Genomic DNA, 21,979 nt, shown 5'->3' on the forward strand with positions numbered 1-21,979 from the left:
AGAAAGTTGGATTCATCATACCTTGGGCTCCAAATCAACCTGACTTTTATAGTAGTGAAGAATTTTGTCTTGCAATTGGAAAAGACGTGACAACGCCAAGTTATAGATTTGGTGACTATCCATGCGTTAATAGAGGAAGTCCTTTCTTATGTTCTAGACTCGATTATATGCTTTAAAATTATATTATATAATTATTGCATATGTAATTTTATTGTTCCTTTATTGCTTAATGAATAAAATTTAATTAATTAATGTAATTTAAATATCAGTTTAAATTTGATTTGTAACAATTCGGCTGTAAAGGCACACTGGAAAATTATACTTCATACTTATTGACTTCCATTACGAAGACTCATTATGGCTCATTGCTGCATTTATAGTTCATCGATAACTGGATCTGTTTTAAGATAAATTCCGCCAGTTTCTAATTCCCAATACTTTTGCATCGTTGCTCTTAGAGTTGAGCAGTATCCATGAGCTCTTGGGTCTACCTCGAGACTTTATACTGACCTCAATATACCAGACTCGTCTCTTCTCTACCACTATAGAGATAAATAAAAAAGTCATAGCTTAGGATGCACTGCTAACCTCTTTTAGGTACCGTAAAGTCTGTACCATGAAAGCAGTGGTACAGACAGTTCCTGTTAAGGAAATAAAGATAGTTCCTGTTAGGGAAACGTTCTATTATTTGCTTACTAACTTCGTTGGCCGTACAGATCAATGATGACACATCCACAGCTTCGCTTAGTTTGCATCTGAAGCTATCTCTGGTTCTATCGCTGGCAACAGCTTGCGAATTATCGATGTTAGGAGCATTACCATTCTATCGACAGCTTGTTTCCATGAGTTTTTAGTGCGTTCTCGTGATCGCTTGCCTTATAGAAAATAAGATTTAAAGTCTTTGTTAATCGGAGCTTCAACAGGTCTCCTAACAGCATGGACAGCCTAACAGAGCATGTTAACCTTGTCAACAGTATCTGTAATGCAGATACAATTCTGTGTGGTTCCTGCTTTTGAATAATTCCAATTCTTGGATTGGTTGTGTGGATAAGGACGCTAGAGTTCTCAATATCCCTAATTGGAAGAAGTTATCGAAAGATAGAGTTGTCTACAGAAGTTCTTTAAACGCAGCAATGGGCCCCCGTGTGTCCTAGCCAAGAAAGTAAGAAGTAAGTAAGTCACCTTCCTTATTTGGTACATAAATGTTCTGGTGAATCCTTAAAGCACATGCAATAATCAGGATTAATAGATAATACTCAAATATATTTGTTTCATGTGTTCCTTTATGCCGCAATTTGTATATATTATAAAGCACACTTAACAACAACCTCAATATTTCTTGATAAAATTAATAGTATTTTCCTTTGGCGATTTCAGCATATAGTTCAATGTCAACAAAAAAACAAATTTAGTCCACGTCTTAAATGATTGAGTGATTCGAGTTTTCGCAGGAAAAATGACAAACATTTTGAAAACAATGCATGCTTATCTTCATCTGCATTGACTTAAAAACAAAACGTAAACAACTTAAGCGTCTGTTGAGAAATTCAGGAGGAAATGTTATCGGTAATTAATAAGATAACACTGATTTCAGTGGAAGTTATTGGATATTGACGTATTTTATACTTTAAAAACATTAATTAATTTTATTTCAATTTATTTTAAGTTACAATTATCTTAATTAGCAGCTAAATCTCCTCCTTATTTGGTACATAAAGTTCAACACGTTGACAAATAATATTTTGTGGTGTATAGCACTCGACATCATTAAATCCAAATCTCGCATTAATAGCTGCTTTACTAATAGCCAAACAATTCTGTCCACCACTTGGATTCCCTGGATACCAATCCATTGGAAATGAAACTTTCATTCCAGTTTTTGTCCAATACCAATCTGTAGTTGATTTTGAAGTCAACGTAATTCCGTCTATCCATATCCAAACACTTGTCAAGGTTTTTAATATGCTATTATTATCAGCCATTGTAAGAACTGCACGTGCTTCTGTAAGAGTTTCGAATCTCGGTAGTTCCAAATCAAATGCTCTACAAATTGCCTTCGTCTCAGCCCAAGGTGCTTTAGAATATCTTGAGAGGAAATATGACTTTTGATACTCAACTCCATCGGCTGTGAATCCTCCTAAATTATTGAAATTAAATTTTTAGGAATAGCTTACAATAGAGCAGTGGTGGGCAACCTGTGTGTCGCTACACACTGAAAATTCTAAGAACCTAACTTAAGCGACTCTGATTAAGGCTTGCTGCCAAGATTGCCAATAATCCAATAATGGATGACCCTGGCAATAATACTCACTATATGTTCCCAATTTACTAAATGCCACATCATCAATTACAGTCTGTTGCTCTATAGTCGGTTGTAGAACAAATGCACTAGAACCAGTCAGGATAGTGCATGCAAATAAAATGCAAATTGCTTTTAACATTTTTTTTTTTTTGTGATTTTTTAGTCAATGCTTGTATAAAAACTGATTAGGCACAGGAAAGTATTGGGCTTTTATAGCATGGATAGTTTATCAATTATATTGCGTATTAAACCTTGCAATTAAGTGCTGGTTTTGTAATAAATGTGAAAATCAGTTCATACGTGATAATTTAAGTCAAGATCTTAATTAAGATAATAAAATTGAAAAGCTATGAAAGCTCACGCTCTCTTATCATTCCTCAAAATTTTTAAAGAATGTAAACAACTTAAGTACATATTAAGAAATCATTCGGAAAAATTTAATCATAGCTGCTTATTATTTTAATTATTGATATCAACTGTTTTCTTGGTAAAATTAAAAATTCTGTTTAAGTCATAAAATGTGGCTATTATTAAGCTCGTGATTGTTTCTTCAACTGCGCAATATGTTGCCCAAATGCTTCACAATTGGTTAAAACCTTCTCGCAGCATGATCACATTGTGTTGTTGTCTTAATAGATGTTGGGTTTGGAGATGGCAGATTCTTACTTTTCCCTACCTCAGACATGGTTATTAAGTTGATCTAAAAGCTCTTTTTTTAAAGAACATATGCTCGATCCCCAGCGATGCATTTAGTGGTAACAAAGAATATTACGAAAAGTTTTGCACTTGACATTGAGTCAGCTTTGGAGTCAGAATTCGACTTCCCAAATTCTCCTGAACAAAAAAATTAAACTTAAATTTGGATTCTTAGTTCTTTCAATTTTATCTTTATCTAGGCATGCCTGGTCATAAGCTTCTTTCTAAAGACACCTAGCCTTAACAAGCAAAGAGCACACGTTCATGGCATAGAAAGACCATTTTCTAACCGGTGTCTTAAAGCAGTCTCTTTGCCTGTTATTGTATCCGACAACTCTGTTCACAAGGCACCGTTATTGATTGATTTGTGGTTATTCAAAGTTAATGTGAGGGTGTCTATATAGAGCTTGGTTCATTGCTGTAGTTGTTGTATATCTCCTCTGTCACAGACATGTCCCAATACTTAACATTAAATTTCAATTCAAACGTTAATCTTATCTTTGAACAAGTAGGCTTCTCTACCAAATCGAATCGGAGTACATTACAATTAATCGGTACAGTTTGTTAATCTTAGAGATAATCCTTCATATAAAAGCTCGCAAATTTATGACTTAAACAATCAATATTATTAATCCATTCTTTTGGTTAGGTGCTAAAAAATAATTTTTTAAAAATGAAAATCGTGATTTTGTGTTTTTTATTCACAATTGTGACAGTCGATTCCAATCCAGTTATGTCGTCAACTTATTCAGAACTCAGTCCTGTAAAAAATGTAGCGTTTACTAAAATTGGAACTTACAGTGAGTAATCAAGAGAATATTCATGAAAATAATTAATTAAATTAATATATTTTCATGATATACATAGGAGGGATCACAGATGATGGATCTGAATTCCAAAAATCATACTATTTACCGAGATATTCGCCAACAGCACCATTATTTATGTCAAAAGCAGCATGTCAATTATATAATTTTGAATTAGTAACATTTGAAACACATTCAGAAATGGAAGCAGTTTTTAATTTGGCTGACAGTTACTTAAGAACGCTTGTTGGAACAGGCATAATGGTTGATGCGATGACGGTAACTTTAAAATCACCCACAGATTGGTATTGGACAAAATCAGATAAAAAAGTTTCATTTAACTTACCTTGGCTACCAGGCGAACCAAACAATTCCTATAATCAGAATGAAGCGTGTTTAACATTTGGAAAATTAAGTGCTGCTGGTGCAACTGGATTTAATGATGCATCATGTTCATCAACTTCGTATACATTTTTATGTCAAAAAATTGAGTTTTTGATTCCTTCTTGATTCTTTTAAAAATTGATTAAACCGCTTGAATAACTAAATAACTAATTTTAACTGAGATACAGTCCAAAACTGCAGACATACGCATCTGAAATGCAAGCATGTGGTTCATGGCCGGTCCCTAATTATAACACAAATATCTAAACTTTCATCAATAAAATAAAGCGTATATATATATTTTTAATTAACTGCAACAAGAATTTACAGTATTACTCTATACAAAAGTGTCTGTGCTTTAATGCCTTCCTACTAGAATACGAATAATCGACCCTTTGACATACAAACTTAAAAGAAGATCCACAATTGCCATCATTAAATGCAAATTTTGTGTTAATTGCTCCTTTACCAGCTACCAAACAAAATTGTCCGTTTCCACTTGGATCACCATCAGACCAGTCAAGTGGAAATGATATTTTCTTTCCCGACTTTGTCCAATACCAATCACTTGTTGACTTTTCCACTAATGTGATAGCATCGACCCAAAGCCAAACAAGACTGAGTTGTTTAATGTTTGTGTCATTTTCAGTCATACTAAGGAATACACGAGCCTCCTGGAGTGTCTCCATTGATGCCAAATCTAAGTTGTAAGATCTACAAATTGCATGAGACTCGGCCCATTGTGTGGCTGAATATCTTGAGAGGAAATATGATTTTTGATATTCAGCACCTCCATCAGTAAATCCTCCTTTTGAATGATCACGAAAATTGTATTTTTGAATTTAAAAAATCATTGTTTAGACTTACTATATGTTCCTAATTTGATAAAGGCTACATCGTCTACAATAATTGGATCAATATGCGATTCTGATGAAATTGGATCTCCTAATGCTTTATAATTATTTAAAATTAAACACAAAATAATCAGCAACCTTTTATTCATGTCAAGCTCTGTTTGATTCAAATTGATAATTTATTTAAGAAATTATTTGAATTTATATCCAAATCGCTATCTTTTTCGTCAACACATATCCATTTTGTATTCATGCGATAAGCTTCTATCTAATCTTTAGCCAGGAATAAACAACAGGATGATCACAATGGTAAATATAGCTGCACTTGTCACTAAAATATAAATATAAATAAAAAGCAGTTAAGTGCCTTGCTGGTCAAATAGGTAAGGCGCTTGGCTCAAATTTGGAATGGTAACTCGAAGGTCGTCGGTTCGAATCCAGCCATTTTCCAAATTTGTTCTTTTTCGGAAGTTTAGATACTTTGATTGCTTAATGTACGAGATCAAGCCTAATTTGAAATACTGGGCAACGTTGGATTAAGGAACGGGTCATAAACTTGAAAAGTAGCGAGAGACAAAGGGACGAGAGCTACTAGCCTATTACCTAATGATTGGAATTGGATAGAACGAACCTGAAAAGTATCACGTAATATGCTAGATAGCCGCCGAAACGAGAGCTTAAATTTATTTGAAACCTAGATTTGAAAAATTGTTAACTTGATCCTACATATCAATGTGTTTTAAAAATACTGTGTACCAAAAATTCAATTGTATCAATTTTCATTTGTAAATCAAAATACCTTTATGGTAAATAAAGAATACTACTACTACATTACTTACTTACTTACTGACACAATGCTTCGACTTCGAGCCCTGGTTGCTACAAAAGGCCTTCCATCTGACTCTGCTGCTGGCTGTATTACAAAGCTTGTACAAATTCTCAGTTTTGACATCTAACTGCCATTCCTTCATTAACGTACTACTACGCCATGTTGCTCTTGGAGCACCTGAACGCCTTTTCCCATGTGGATTCCAACCAAGAGCAGTATAGCAAGCATGTGTCTCACTCCCAGCTACAACATTATTCCGTTTTCGAAGTGTATGACCTATCTAGCCATATTTACGCAATTTTACTTCTCGATTGATGAATTGTTTTGATTATGAATCTCAAATTAAATGCCAGACACATGTAGTCGTTGTGATTTTAAAATCTGTTGTTGCTTGATAATGGCATGGCTAAGTAGCATTTCGCTGAATCACTTAAAAGTTAAGCCATGATAAGTACAGAATGTTTACAAACATTTCGCAAGAAAAAAGCAGCAGATAACCCATTTCGATGAAAAATTAAAGTCGTGGGTCACTTATCTATGCCAAACTGTACGATAAGATGACTTTTGTTATAGTATTCTTGAGCTGAATTGTGCAGTTGCTGAAAGTACGATACTGACCTACCTAACTAAAGATAAGATTCGTTGTGAATTGATTTCACTTTAATTTTCTGATTACAGAGTTAAAAGGACATCCATCAAAATTAATGACAAAATGTACTCGTATATAAAATGAGATTTTCCAGCTATTTCAATCAGTTTCAATCCAATTTTCCTCAAAAATTTAATAATATTTACACAATGTTTATCAAATCTCTTTATCTAAATCCTGCACAGCGCTAGAGTCATTTTGACCTGCTATTTTCCGACTTTTTCAGGCTTTTCGTCTTTCTGGTAACAATGTTAGTACCATTCATTCAGAATTGCTTAAAGGTTTATGCGTTATCTGTTGATGATTAGTTCCTATAGATCCGCATCTGTTCCTGGCTTAAACTGCTACTTGTGCTAGTTTCTTGTGTTGTTCCTTAAAAACTAATCTAGATTTTGTTTGCTATTTCTTCTTGTTAAATTTGATTAAAATTTATAGCTCAATGTCTTAACTATCTTTATGTGGATTTCATGTCCAAATGAACTGATAACAAGGACTTTGCATCGGCTGTATTCAAAAGAAAGTATTTTGACTGTTTGGTATATAAATGCAGCTGATTTATTGAACAAACAATTCATTTCAAAAAGTACACCGAACAAGTAACTTCCTATAAAGATGAAAAAAGTTATTTTTGTAATTCTAATTTGCAAAATGTTGATGTTGTGGTTGATGATGTTGCATTTTATAAATTGGGAACATTTAGTAAGTAATTTTACTTTTTTATGTACATATAAAGCTGCAAATTTTTCAATTCAGGAGGATTCACCGATAATGGTGCAGAATATCAAAAATCATTCTATCTATCCAGACATTCTACTTCCTTTTGGGCTGAAACAAAGGCCATTTGTAAAGCATTTGATCTAGAATTATCATCTATGGAAACGCTAGCTGAAGCTCGAGCATTACTCACTATGTGTGATAATCACAATTATCTAAGAACATTAGGTGCCAATTGGATTTGGATAGATGCTATAGCTTTAACAGGAAAATCACCTACAGATTGGTATTGGACAAAATCAGGAAGAAAAATTTCATTTCCAATTCCTTGGTTATCCCAAAGACCAGATACTGTCGATCAATTTTGTATGGGTGTTGGAAAAGACAGTATTAATGAAAAATTTGGATTCAACGATCTTCATTGTTACAGCTCTTATCGTTTTGTATGTCAACGAGTTGATTTTATACTGCCATAAATTTAATTTAACTAATAACTAATTAAGCTAGTATAAGTTTTGCGATTTTATAATTTAATAAGATAATGAGTTAAGCTCATGTCATAATAAACAGTAGCCATGAAAGGAACTGACCCAAATATAGCATTAATACCAAAAAAACCAATAAAGCTATGTTACTTAATCTAGTCTTGAGAGCGTTCGCACATTCCAATTTTTGTGATTCAAATCATTTGTCCGTTTCCATCAGAGCTTGAAGTCGAGTCGAGTCGACCAGAAAAACAGAGTCGACTTCGAGTCGACTCTAGTCGAGTACATTTGAATTGAGTCGAGTCGAGTCGACCAGAAAAACCGAGTCGACTTCGAGTCAACTCTAGTCGAGCTCATTTGGTCGACTTAAAGCTCTGACTTCCGTTTAGTCTTGGTCATCATTGTTAGTTCTAGTCCAGCTCTCACCTTGGTTCTCGTAGCTTTTGTCTTTAAGGATGAGGCATTCTGTAATAATCAGAGCTTGCTTGACTCCAACCCACTATGTGACTTGAGATTGGTCTCCACCGCGAGAAGTTGTATACTTACATACTTACTTCGCTGACCGTACAGATCAAATGTGATACATGGCCTCTCTCAGTCGGCTCCTGAAGCTGGCTCTATTGCTGACTACCGCTTGTCAATTACCAATTCCAAGTGTGACACTATCTCTATCGACAGCTTCTTTCCTTTAGTTATTTGGATTGAAGAATGAGAAGTTGTACGCTGAGATTAAGCTAAGAGTGACATAAAGTCACATATATTGCGCGTTCATCACTTTGATGAAACCACTGATTCATTTGTACAAACGTAGCAAAGCATCCCAAATCCCACTCTGTTCCAATACAACATTCCAGCCAAAATGATCTTATTCTTCATTACAGATGCTTTAATAGAATTCTCAGGACTCAAACATTATGAATAAAAGCAACGCAAATGATGCAAATAAAAACGATTTAAGGATATTTTATTCATCATTTACCATAATCGTAAAAGATATTACAATCGTGACTGAATAAAGGAAAGATTTCTACCTTAAATATTCAAAATATTCTCTTGCCCTTAAATCATTTATCCAGACAAAGCTCAACATTTTTTAAGGGAAAATTTATATCCAACATTGCTGAAATAAAAATGTTCTTGACCAAAAAAAATAAGATTTTCGGTCCATGTAATCAGCATCCATCATATGAAAAAGTCATAAACCACCTGCTACATGAGAAAAGCTTTAGCTTTCACAGAACGAGAAAATATACTTTTGAATCTTAGTGCTGTGCAGCATATGGTACCGAAAAATGTAATTCAAAAAAATTCGAGGAACAAAACTTTTTCGGTTAACTTTTTTTTTTTTTGTTTCTCGCTTGGACAAAATTGAAAAGAAGAAAATATTCTCGTGCTCAACACGATACATATGAAAGGCGGCTATGGCAACGTCTGTATCATAAGAAAAAAATATAAAGTTTCTTTTAAGGAAGACGGAAATGTTTTTAAGACAATGACAAAATTGTAGTCAAAGATGAAGACTTGAAAGGAGGCATATTGGGTAGGGTTGGTGAATTCGAAGGCGTGGTTACTTATCTTAGACGCCGGACAGATCAATTGTGATCCATAACGTATTTTGCTGAAAGGCACACTGCGTGAAAATGACTTAAAATATAACACTAGTGTAGAGTGACTCTAGCCTGAAGACACAGTAGAATAAATCCGATCTCAGGCTGGATTGTCTAAAGATTTTTCGACTTTTCTTTGTCTTCTGGATTAGATGGTATCTTCAGCTGACTGCATTGCTCGCTATCTCTTGACAACTACTAAAATGTCAAGAAAGCACTGACTTTATCATCAAAATTCGTTTAATGGTTCCTTGGTAATCTACACCATCTACCCTGGAAAGCGCATGACCTAAAAATTGCGTAAAATCCAACTGTTACTGCATTGAGTATAACCTGAGACTATATTTCATCGAATCTAGCCTGGGCTTAGAGTCAAGCTGAGCTTGGTCCGCACTAATGGGTTTTTCTACACCGCTTGCCATCTCGATACGAAATCAGACTTAATTCTAAGCAAATAGCACAAATCTGTTAATCAATCTAGCTCTTCAAAACTCTGGCGTAATACCGGATTTAGATAAAATGTGGCAGCAAGATTGGATGTGTAGAAAAGGACACTAAAGTCCTTAACATTCCGAACTTACAGATGTTCTCAAACGATAGAGAAATTCTCTCTGCACGGCAATGGATCCACGTGCGTCGCAGCCAAGGAAGTAATTAAGTAATTGTCTGCAAGTCAGATGAACGTGGGTCTGGGGTGGGATTTTCAATCGACTAACCAACTTGAGCTTTTCGAGTTCAGTAAGTAGAGATATTATAGCCCTTCTGACAAAATGTCCATCATGCTCTTTAAACTCCTTAACATCCTTAACATCCCATCTCTAAATTTCATCAATCAAAACTATTCAAATGCGCTTACAAATCAAAAATCACTAAACAATCATCCCATACTCATCACAATACACTTCCTCATCCTGAAGGAGGAAATATCATAAACAACCAAGCAACCAATGCTACACAACATAACATTCTTTCCATAACTTTGAGAGCAATCAGTGTAACATATTGAAATGTACGAACGAGCAACAAGAAGAAGGAAGGAAAAAAAGGCAGTGAGGAATAAAAAAAAAAGTATATGAGAGCCTACAATAATTCAATTTTTGTGTCCATTTATGACATATTTTGGAATCGAAGGATTATTTTTTTGTGCGTTGGGTAAATGTGTATTTGTTGTTGTTGTTGTTGCTGCCTCTCGACTATGTTAAGGGGATCATTTTAGGAATTTTTTTTTTGAAAAGGGACACGGAAGAACATTTGCGAAGGATGCTCTTCTTTTATGTGCTCATGTTTGAGATTCTTTTTCTCTAAATTATGGCTTTATTTTGAAGTATATCGAATGAAATGCCCATCATACTTAAGCTTTTTTCTAATGTCTCTCTTTTTTGTACTTAATATCTTATTTTTTGCCTTCTTTTTTTCTAGGAAAATCCTTTTAAAACTAGTGTATTGGATGGAGAGCAGACGAAGACATATACACATCGTAAGACTTACACATACACATCGTTATCAGAGATAGACCAAGCATAATTTGTGTAATTTTACTTAATTATGAAGCAGACAGTACATGAAGAAGACATCATTTCAACAGAACTAATTCCGTGTGACATAGCATAACGTTGACATTGTAAAAGCATTTCTCACAATGTCTTTACTATGGCCAATTAAATCAGGATTATCCAACTCAATTTCTGAAAATCGAACAGCACTAGTCGGTCAATTACTTACCTTACCTACTTGGCTGTTCAAACAGATCAGTTGAGATTCATGGCCTCTCTCAATTGACGGACAAAACAGGTTCTATCGCTTGGTGCTCTTTGTCAATAGCCAATACCAAGTGCTAAACTGTCTATCCACAGTTTCCTTCCAAGAATTCTTTATAAGTCAGTTAATAGATCCTAAATCAGGCATTAGACCGGCGTAAATCTTGTATGGCCTTGGATTGGAATCCAATCTGACACCAAGTCAGAGTAACGCCGTCCTGGAGCGATTCATTTCTGGTATGGTGCAGTCGGACTTAAACCGATTCTGACATCAAGTCAGAGTCACGCCGCCTTAAAGCCGGATCGATTGAGCATCTTGTCTCTGGAATGGTGTAGGATTTAAATCAGACCTGACACCAAGTCAGAGTCACGTCACTTTTGTGCCGGTTTTTGGATCTCGAATAAGCTTCTTGTCTTTCATGTGGTGTCGAATTTAAATCGAACCTGACACCAAGTTAGACTCAAGCTGTCCTGGTGCCGGATTTTTGAGTCGATCAGGCAACTTATCTCTAGTATTGTGTTGGATTTAAGCCGATTATGGTGCCATGTCAAAGTCACTCACCCTGGTGTCGAATCCTCGGTCGATTGACCGACAATTGCTATTCAGGTTTCAAGAATTGGGTTGGACACCTCAAATCTAACCTTACAAAACCGAAAGTGCATTTAAAATTGAAGCATTTAGACTTAGACTTCACGCACATGTGTATATCTCAACTTGTCCAGTTCTTAGATCTATTTGTATGACAAATTTTACATAAAACAATTTTTTTGTTATTTTCAGATGAACTAATAGATTTGAAGGAGTGATATATGGAAATAGATTTCTTTAATTGAGCTAGATTAAATATGACACGAGCGTCAAAAACCTTCAACTTACTTTTTAGTGAGAAAACAGAAGTTAGTAGAGTAATAAGCATAAAAAGTCGCTATGAAATTTAAAGCTTTGATAGTTTTTTTGATAATTTTTATTGCATTTAGTGAGCAAATTTCAAATTTATTGATTCGAAATATTGAAATTTTAGATTTTTCCAAAATGTTCCAAGAAGTTATTGACGAATTTTTCATAAAATTCAACATCCGCTTTGACATTGCCATGATTGTCGAAGAATCGACTATATTATATGATGAAATTATATCGCAGATCAGCAAACTCAATTCATATGAATTAAGTACCATAGTTCCAACAAAAAGGGTTCGTCCTGAAATGTATGGTATCCTTACATCTACTCTATTTCTAGCAAGCACTTGTCATGGCTTGTATGCACTTCACTATCAAGGACAATTATAGAATATTTATCCTAAAAAGATGGAATTTTTGATTTTTATCGATTTTTGTCCATTAAGCTTGTTGCAGGACACTATCGATCAATATATTCCAACAAAAGTCCTCACACATGGATCTGGATCAATTGAGCAATATGAATTCATTCTCATTAATGATGGAAATTTCGTGCATCTTACGACAATCGAATGGTTTACAGAAGCAGCATGTAACATGCCACAGCTTACAGTCCTGAATTCTTACAACAAAATTACACAAAAATGGTCAAAAAAATTAGAAAATTATGAAAAATTTCGAAATTTTCACAAATGTAAGCTCGAAATGGGTTTACAATCTCAGCATTACACTAATGAAGCTACATGCTGGGGTGTAGTAAGAACTTATCAGAATTCAAAACCAAAAATAACGGGTTTGAAACCTGATTTATTTAAGATTTTATCAAGAATGCTGAATTTTTATCCAGAAATCGTGATTTTAGAAGGTGAAGCTGTGGATGTGGATGTATACTTCGTCATGCAATGGCTACCATTATTAACATTCAATCGACTACATATGACGTCACCATTTGTAGAGGATCAGGACATAATGCTAACAACACCAGGTGAACTTTATACGCCTTATGAGAAACTGTGGCTTCCTTTTGATGACATGACATGGATGTTGCTTCTGTTGACATTTTTATCAGCATTTATATCAATCCTCATCATCAATCAATTGCCTAAATTCATAAGAATCCGTGTATTTGGTGAAAATATTCAGACACCAGCTACGAATGTCATCACAACATTTTTTGGACTTACTCAGTATAAAGTTCCGGTCAACAGTCTCGCTAGATTTGTTCTGATCAATTTCGTCCTTTTTTGCTTAATCTTTCGGACCTGCTATCAAAGTAAATTATTTGAGTTTATGACAAGTGAACCGAGACGTCCACAACCAAAATCTATTGCTGATTTAAAGAACGGATGTTTTACAATATATTCAATTTATGCAAATGCTCTGGAAAGATTGGTAAAAAATGAAAGGCATTTATGGTTAGTGATAGACTTAACTGACTATTTTATTGTTAACGGCTTTTTTGGATTCAAAATTACTAACGGTTTTTTAAAATTTAAATTTTTGTTTTCAGTTTAAATTTGGTTCAATTTTTATTTTTGTTTATTAAATGTTAAATCAGTTTAAATCCTTAATTAGACATAGCTCAACATTAATTCCATTTCCATTTCAGGCCGACAATCAAATCAGCCAACAAATCAGATTTCTTAAAATTAATTTTAAGTCAATCAAGCAATGCTTCATCCAAGTCTGCATTTGTGGTTAGTTCACTAACTTTAAAAACTTACGAGCGTAATCTAAAGGAACCATCATATTGGCATCGTATTCCTAACTATCCACTTCAAGTCAGTCAATCTGGATTTGGTTTCTTGGCGAATAATTACTTTTTTGAAAATGTCAATAATGTCATTCAACGACTTACTCCGACGGGAATAATTGGACATAAAATTGAAAATTGCTTTAAACGTAAACAAAAGTTATTGAAACAAAATCATTGGAAAGTGTTGACGATTGATCGACTTAGTTTTGGATTTAATATTTGGCTGGGATTCTGTGTGATTTCAGTCATTGCATTTATAGCTGAAAAGGTGTTTTGGAAGTTACGACGAGGTGTTGAAAATTTGTGGAAAATTCCTAAGATTAGAAATGAAAAGTTGAACAGAAAATTTCTGAAAATTCATCCAGTAATCAATGTTAAAGTTCAGGAGAAAAGCTTTCCAAAAGACAAAAGTGTTTTTCACATAGTTCCAAAACAGAGTTTGGAGCAAGAACTTCCTGTACCGAAGGACATTGAAGAAAATGATGACCTTGCATGTTTGTTTGAAGAAGCTACTACTGATTTAAATATCGGATATAAAAAGCCTGAAGTATCCGCAATGTCTAGTTCATGAGTTATCGTGTATATTAACGTGTTTGATCTTTTGGTTGCCTGGTCATGTGTCAACTAATTTCAATTCTAGATTGACCGCATTCTAGTTTTAAGAATCAAAAACCAAGACAAAAGAGATTAAACGATTATTTTGGATTTAAAAAGTAACGAAAGTTCAAAATTTAGAAGGAAGTTCAAAGTTTGAACTTTAGGAATTTTTGGCGCGAACTTTATGGATAAAACCAGGAATTTTGAGGACTGAAAATCATTGTAACTTGAACAATAAAAAGGAAAAGATAATGGCTAAATCTAAAGGAAAGCTATAAAGAGGAATATTAGATGTCTTTATAATGAATTCAACAGTTGTAAGATTATTCTTCAGTATTAAATACAAGATTAAAAATTTAAGGAAAAAACATCGAAAAATAGGAAAGAAATGAAAGAATCACAAAAGCAGCATTGTATACAAACGGAATTGACACTATGGTAACAATAGAGCATCAGGAGAAGTTAAGTAAGTCTATAGCAGTACTGGGTCAAGTTTTACAACGCAGGTCTTACTGTATAACCCAATCCCGAGTGGAACAGGCTACAATTAGTAGATCTGAAGACTAGTTGTAAACTTGACGTTCTTTGACGTTCAACAAATGTCGAGTTGATTACTAGACATAAAGTCGACTAATCGCAGCTTTTCACTTGGGAATAGTATGTCTGAAAATTCATCAGAGAATAACTTGAAACTCAAAAGTTGACTCTTGGTCAATTCTTCAATACGAAATTATTAAGCACATGAGTCAAGATCAAGCTCAGGTCGTTAGCTCAAAATTATAATAAGCTGTCTTTATTACTGCATTTTACTGCTTCATTCCAATCAAATCTTCCCATTTAACTATTGATCCACATGTCCCGACCATCCTACCTCATTTAAAGCATAAAACGCTCAATTTTCTATTTTTTAAGCAATAATTTTCCCATGCATTTAAGGACGACATAAATCCAAAGGAGTGAGTATGAAGAAGTAACAAGAAATATGAAGTCTATTGTGTTTATACTTGGAAATGTCTCTATTTATAATCGCATTATAAATTGACTAAATGTCTAACTTGTCTATCATTAAAAGCTTGTATATACACACAACAAACAAGAATGGTAAAATACAGCAAAAGTAAGGGTTTTGTTGATAGAAAAGAAAACTTGCAATGTCATTATAACAAACTATCATCATTACAACAAGAAAAAATTTTCATTCAATAATAATAGTCAGCATATATAGAAATAAACAGTCATATAATAAGCGAACTATAACAAGTAAATAGTTTGAGAACTAGGGGACATTTCGCTGTCATGTTACTCATTGAAACAAATGATAAATCATTTATCTTTCTGACACGACATGTACCGTTGTGAGCTTTTCAAGGAACTCAAATTCCATAGATGGTTGGGAGCGTATAGATAGGTAAACATGGAAATAAATATATTACAAAAAAGTTTTTCTTTTTTCTTTTACTTTTCATGAACATTTTATGATATTTTATTGCTTTTCTTCTGGTATTCCCTAAGCGCATACAAAATATGAACAGTAATATGAAGGAATAGAACACAAAGTTGTGTTAAAATCAACATTTGTATTATTTGTGGATGTTTATTTGCTATGTATAGAGTTTGTTTTGGAGAATTTTGGCTTATTTGCTGTTTAAAGAGTTGAGGGATGTTGAGTTTTTGGTGGAAGTTTGGAATTGAAGGAAGGTTGTCTTTGATAGAAAATAAAGTTTAGGAAGAGTTTCTGGTTTTAAAAATAGATTTTAATGAATTATTAAGGTTTGAAACACAAATTTTGTAATTTTTACAATTTAGGACTTAGTGTTCTATACTGTAAATCACAGCAGCTGCACCATGAAGCTTATCTAGGTTAAATTTTGAAAATTTCAGCATTCCGTCAACCTTATTTCCAATAAATCCAAATTATTCCTAAAATTTCCCAGTAATTCAAATATAAACCCATTAAAATCACTGACAAAGTGGATTTCCCAACCAACAGCAATCACCCCTCCAAAAACTAGATTCATAATTCTACAGCAAAAAAATGTTCAGTTAAACTAACAAATTAAGTCATGAATGTACGAACGAATGAATATTTTACAAAACAAATACAATATCCACAAACAAAATATACAGCATGAAAAAAATAAGCAAACATTCTCAAAAGCAAATTTCTAATGACACTGTGCTTAATACTCACTGCTGTGCACTCGTGTTGAATGAACATTAATGAAGCTCTCATTTATCTAAAGCATACCGAACAACGTGTACGGAGTTTAACACTTTGACAAATTTAACAAAATATATTTCAAATAAGTTCCAACTTGAGGGAAATGAACAATTGGTTGTAGAGGAATTGAATTTATTTGTTATACGCTAGACTCTAAAAAGAAGGAAAAAAATTCAATTTTATCAGCTGCGCATGTTAAATGATTTTTCTATAAGTCATTAATCATATGTCGTCTTGAATATTTTTTGATTGTTTCATATGAAGGAGGTCGAGAGGGGAGGGTGTTGAGCGTTATTAAATTGTTCAAGACATTTTTCATGCGCAGTTCCAGTTGTAGGCAACCTTTTATATATTATGGCCCATCTTGGTGGCAAGCCTCGACCAAAAGAGCACACGACACGCAACTCATAGCATTTCCATCCCGAATTGATACGAATAAACACGAAATGATACGAATAGACACGAAATGATACGAATTAGACACGAACTGATACGAATTAGACACAAACTGATACGAACAGATGCGAGTAGACACGAACTTATGCGGACAAATACGAACTGATACAAACAGACAAGAACTAATACGGACAAATACGAACTGATACGAATTAATGCGGACAAATACGAAAAAACGCTTCCAGGTTGTCCACCACTGCCTTATTCAAAGATTTTTTTGATGTTGATATTAAAGGGAACTAGAAGTGGAAAAAAACTATTTTCATTTTTTATTATTCTTCTATACCTTCATGATGGATTTATTTTTATTGTAATAGAAATTTGTAGCAACATGAAGCCTTTATTATCGTTAGATCTCATTCTTTATGGCGAATAATAGACTTATCACAAAAGGAAATTAAGTTTTATTGATTTTACGTGCATACATGGAATTATAGCATGTAATACGATACAGTTTTGTAGATTTCTATTTATAGCTTTTACAGGAATGAAATAACGATGAAGTTTCTAAAGAAATTCAATGTTTTTTGGTAAAAGGTCTTTAACGTCAATCGTTGGATTAAAGGTTTTTGAAATTGATTATAGAATATTGGAATGTCATGCTCCTTAATAAAATTGAGGATATTGGATTATTTAGTGTTATTAAAGGACATAATGTGGGTAAATTGAAGTGTGTGGATAATGTGTACTCATAACTGCCCAAATTTGGTTTCTCATATGTTCTTTTCTGTTCGAGTTTGTTCGATTTGATTCGTGTCTTGTCCTTGTCTGTTCATATCTATTCGTGTCTGTTCGTATTAGTTCGTATACAGTCGTATTTGTTTGTATCAGTTCATATAAGTTCGTGTCTATTCGATTTATTCGTATCAGTTCGTGTCAGTTCGTTTCTATTCGTATTTGTTTGTATAGATTCGTTTCAGTTCGTGTCTATTCGTACCAGTTAGTGTCTATTCGTATTAGTTCGTCTCTGTTCATATCACTTCGTGTCTATTCGTATTTGTTAGTATCAGTTCGTATATGTTCGTGTCTATTCGTATTTATTCGTATCAGTTCGTGTCAGTTCGTATCAGTTCGTTTCTATTCGTATTTGTTCGTATCTATTCGTATCTATTCATATAGGTTCGTATCAATTCGTATCTTTTCGTGTCTATTCGTATCAGTTTGTGTCTATTCGTATCAATTCGTGTCTGTTCATATCAATTTGTGTTTATTCGCGTCTATTCCTATCTATTCGTATTTATTCGATTCAGTTCGTGTCTTCTTTGTAGTTAACCATTAAAAACCACTAATTCCTCATAAATTGTGCATTCATCAGCAACAAATCTATCCTTGTTTGCTATTTTAAAAATCATCTCCATCAAAACAAATCACTTTCATGTCCATCACTTGAAGACAAAAAAAAGCAATCAAAAGTTATCCCGAGTAGTTTCTCTCATTCATTGATGCTAAGTGAACTTAATATTTTTTTTTTTATTTTCTTTATAGAAAATTATAAAATTTCTCAAGAAAAAATCCAATTCAACTTTCTTCAATTTACTTTTCAATCACTCTAGACATCTTCTTTGGCATCTTCAATTTTAATTCTGTTGAATCTAATAACTCAACACACGAGTGGGGAAAGAAAGCGACGAGGAAAATTTATCGTCATCAAAACAACATAATAACTTCAAGATCTATATAATCTTAAAAAGAAGCGATGGATATTTACACATCAAATACAGTTTTACTGTAGATTCTTTCAAGTACATTCAATTAAGTCGATGAGTTTTCTATAGAATATCACAAAGTCGTCCGGATGTTGCTGCAATTGAAGAAACTTCGTATTTACGTCAAATAATGTTGCTGCAATGGGTCATAAATGTTTGCTTTATTTGCTCCTCATTCCACAAACTTAATTCATTAATTGAAATGAAATTTAATCTCATTCAGTCTCTGCGTTCCATGTAATTAAATCCAACAAAAATTAAGAGTGCTGGAGTGAATGAATATTTGAAGTACAAATGAAATAAAAAAAAATCCGCAGTTATGTGGTGCTGCTTTTATATATTTTATTCATTTTGCGGTTTTTTGTGTTTTATTTTTTTGTTTCCTCTTTTTAGCTCTCTTCCGGGGCCTTTTAACGCTCGTTTCATTGAGCACAAAATAAATCAAGTAAAAACGGAAGAAAATTAAACTTTTTTTTCGGGACGACTTAGGGGACGTGATACTTAAAAATAATTATTTGGGATTTTAATATGAAAGCGTGCATGAAGAATGAAAATGTATAAATATTTTAGAATTTACGTCGAAACTTCATATCAGGGGTCAGTTCCCCTACTACAGCATTGTCCAAACAGTGCGCCGGGTCATACAGAAATGTGTTGTGTTTAGGGTTTTCCGAAATCTCGTATTTGACGAATTTTCGAGACCGGGATCGAGACCGAGATTTCAAGGGAATCCTTCACATTCTCGACAAATTTTGAGGAAATTTTGGTATCAATTTCAAGAAAAATTACCTACAGAGTCAGGAAGAAAGCATTTTTTTGTGTCATAAGTTCTGCATGTGTACATACGAACATGATTACAGAAAATAGTACTGCCAAGCTCACGTCCAGGTTAGATGAAATCGACAGAATTCTATATAATGATTGAAAGGGCGGCTTCTGTTGGGAATCGAACTCTCAATTACTCAAAAAATTGTAATACAGATATTAAACCTGTAGTTTAGTCACTTCGCCACAGAGGTCTGTCTTTCGCACTAGGTAGATTCACCTATACATGACTAGATACTCCAGATTTTAGTCTGTTCAAACATTACAGGAACCATGACACAACAGATTCCAGATCAATTAAAAATATTTGAAGCAAAATCAACTTTTTAACATGTTGACCTTAAGTCCACAAGAAATTCATGCTCAAATACTCAATTGAAATTGATTTGAACATTCCAAAATCCACAAACTTCAATTACATCACACAACTATCCAAGAAGTATTCAAGAAGACACTCAATTATTTAAAAGACCATCAAATCAGCATGCTCAATTTACCACAAAACTAAAATTCTGACTTCATTCTCATTGTTGCCAAACTTTATCGATCACAAGCATAAGCTTACCTTTGTTTCTAATCATGTCGATGATTTCTCTCAAAACTATGTCCAATCTATTTTCTATCCGTATGGAATCTCTGAAGTCATGAACAGCAAAAAAAGGAACAAAATCGCTTTTTGATTTTATGACTCAATCAAGATGTCACAATAAAGATGATTATGTTCTCTCATGTCTTGTGACTTGTTATTGAAGTCATCAGATTTTTGTGGACAAAAAAATCCTTAAAATGACATGAAGCTTGTCTTAGATAATTTCATCAGCTATTTTGAGGGGTTTCATGCCATTTATTATTGATATTATCCAATGAGTAAAAAAAGGTAGGCAAAACCCAAAAAAGATGAAGAAAATGAATCATAAAAATGTACAGTAGATCCAGTGACACAAACATTCGAACCGAATGAAATGAGAAGTAATAAGAATTTACGACTTTGGACCATGCAAGAAGAGTATCCATTTCAAAGTATGTGAACGGAATTGGAAATTTTTTCTCTGTCGTGACACTTACTTTACAGATGGATCGAGTAGGAGCAAATGAAAAAGAGAAGGTGAAATGAAACATATCCATTAAATCCATTTTGGAGGTAGCTTTGCTTCTTCCACGATTTGCTACATATCACATGAGAATTTTTTCTATTTTTATACTTTTTTCAAGTAGAATTTTTCCTTTCGATATTTAGTTATTGCTGAAGTCATGATTTGACATTGGCACGTAGGAATTCTAGCACATAATTATGGTATGGGGAGATAAAAAGCAGTGGATAGAAAGAGAGTAAAGCTTATGGATTTCAAGTTATCTGAACGACACAAGTTGACAGTATATTGAAAATAAACTGGCATCTATTTGACAGTTGAGGAAAATCCATTAGTCACTTAGGAGTAGTATGGAAAGCCACTGTCGAGAAGAAAATGTTTGGTTCTAATTAAATAGTCCACTTGGCCACTGTGTAGACAACATTTGAATAAGTGACGGTTAGATTAATCGAAATTGAAGCTCTGAGTTGCATTGAAATAAGAAACGGGTCAGGAACATGAAAGTGGAACAGACACACCGACTAGCTCAGACACTCAGACCCGCTCAGATATTCAGACTAGCTCAGACACTCAGGCTCGCTCAGACACTCAGATCCGCTCAGACACTCAGATACTCAGATCCACTCAGATACTCAGACTCGCTCAGGCACTCAGATCCACTCAGACACTTAGACCACCCGCTCAGACAATCTGATTCGCTCAGACACTCAAATCCGCTCAGATACTCAGATCCGCTCAGACATTCAGACTCGCTCAGACACTCAGATCCGCTCAGAAATTCAGACTCGCTTAGATATTCAGATCCACTCAGATCCGCTCAGACACTCAGATCCGCTCAGACACTCAGATCCACTCAGACACTCAAATCCGCTCAGACACTCAGACCCGCTCAGTCACTCAGATCCGCTCAGACACTCAGATCCGCTCAGACACTTAGACGATTCCACTTCGCTCAGACTCCACACGAAAGAATCGACTTTCCGCGACTTTAAATTCTAAAAAAATGATTAAAATTTTCAATTCATTTCCCGTCTCATCACTCTCAAACTCAAAAATTGCCTCCATAGACACAAAATTCATTTTCATTATTTACATTCAATAACAACAATTTTTCAAAAAACCTTAAAAAATATTTTCTTGAGTCAGTGACTAATTATACACGATAATTATTATTGAATTAGCGAAAAATTTTCTACGCTCTTTGTTTAAACGGAACGGCTTAATGGAGCACAAAAAATAATTTGTTAGTGTCAAAAGTTGATTGCTTTTCTTTTTTTGCCCCGGAAAATAAAAATTTACATTTCACGGTTGATTCTTCATCGCTTCCTTTAAATGAAAACAATAAA

The 21,979-nt window shown here is 33.9% G+C and overlaps 1 protein-coding gene and 3 long non-coding RNA genes across 4 annotated transcripts; 1 reads left to right on the forward strand and 3 right to left on the reverse strand.

Moving 5' to 3' along the window:
- Positions 1 to 1,618: 1,618 nt before the first annotated feature.
- LOC139100995 (uncharacterized) lies at positions 1,619 to 2,465 on the reverse strand. The gene is made up of 2 exons (XM_070653819.1): positions 2,312 to 2,465; positions 1,619 to 2,137 (listed from the first exon to the last, which is right to left on the reverse strand). The coding sequence occupies exons 1-2, from the start codon at positions 2,439 to 2,441 to the stop codon at positions 1,689 to 1,691; spliced, it is 579 nt and encodes a 192-aa protein (XP_070509920.1). The 5' UTR covers positions 2,442 to 2,465; the 3' UTR covers positions 1,619 to 1,688.
- Positions 2,466 to 3,630: 1,165 nt separating this feature from the next.
- LOC139100942 (uncharacterized) lies at positions 3,631 to 4,511 on the forward strand. The gene is made up of 2 exons (XR_011545490.1): positions 3,631 to 3,798; positions 3,866 to 4,511. It is a non-coding gene; the product is annotated as an uncharacterized lncRNA (long non-coding RNA).
- On the reverse strand, positions 4,453 to 5,309 carry LOC139100943 (uncharacterized). The gene is made up of 2 exons (XR_011545491.1): positions 5,056 to 5,309; positions 4,453 to 4,996 (listed from the first exon to the last, which is right to left on the reverse strand). It is a non-coding gene; the product is annotated as an uncharacterized lncRNA (long non-coding RNA).
- Positions 5,310 to 12,859: 7,550 nt separating this feature from the next.
- Positions 12,860 to 16,680, reverse strand: LOC139100944 (uncharacterized). Its single transcript, XR_011545493.1, has 3 exons — positions 16,526 to 16,680; positions 13,166 to 13,361; positions 12,860 to 13,083 (listed from the first exon to the last, which is right to left on the reverse strand). It is a non-coding gene; the product is annotated as an uncharacterized lncRNA (long non-coding RNA).
- Positions 16,681 to 21,979: the final 5,299 nt, after the last annotated feature.

The sequence above is a fragment of the Chironomus tepperi genome, unplaced genomic scaffold (assembly GCF_022539635.2).
Source record: "Chironomus tepperi strain 1889 unplaced genomic scaffold, CSIRO-AGI_Ctep_v1 contig_73, whole genome shotgun sequence".
Classification (NCBI taxonomy): Eukaryota; Metazoa; Arthropoda; class Insecta; order Diptera; family Chironomidae; genus Chironomus; species Chironomus tepperi.

Excerpts from the sequence above, each read along its gene's own strand:
- LOC139100995 (XM_070653819.1), bottom strand. The coding sequence starts at position 2,441 with ATGTTAAAAGCAATTTGCATTTTATTTGCATGCACTATCCTGACTGGT. Across the intron at positions 2,138-2,311 it reads TAGTAAATTGGGAACATATA|GAGGATTCACAGCCGATGGA; the intron begins GTGAGTATTATT and ends TCAATAATTTAG.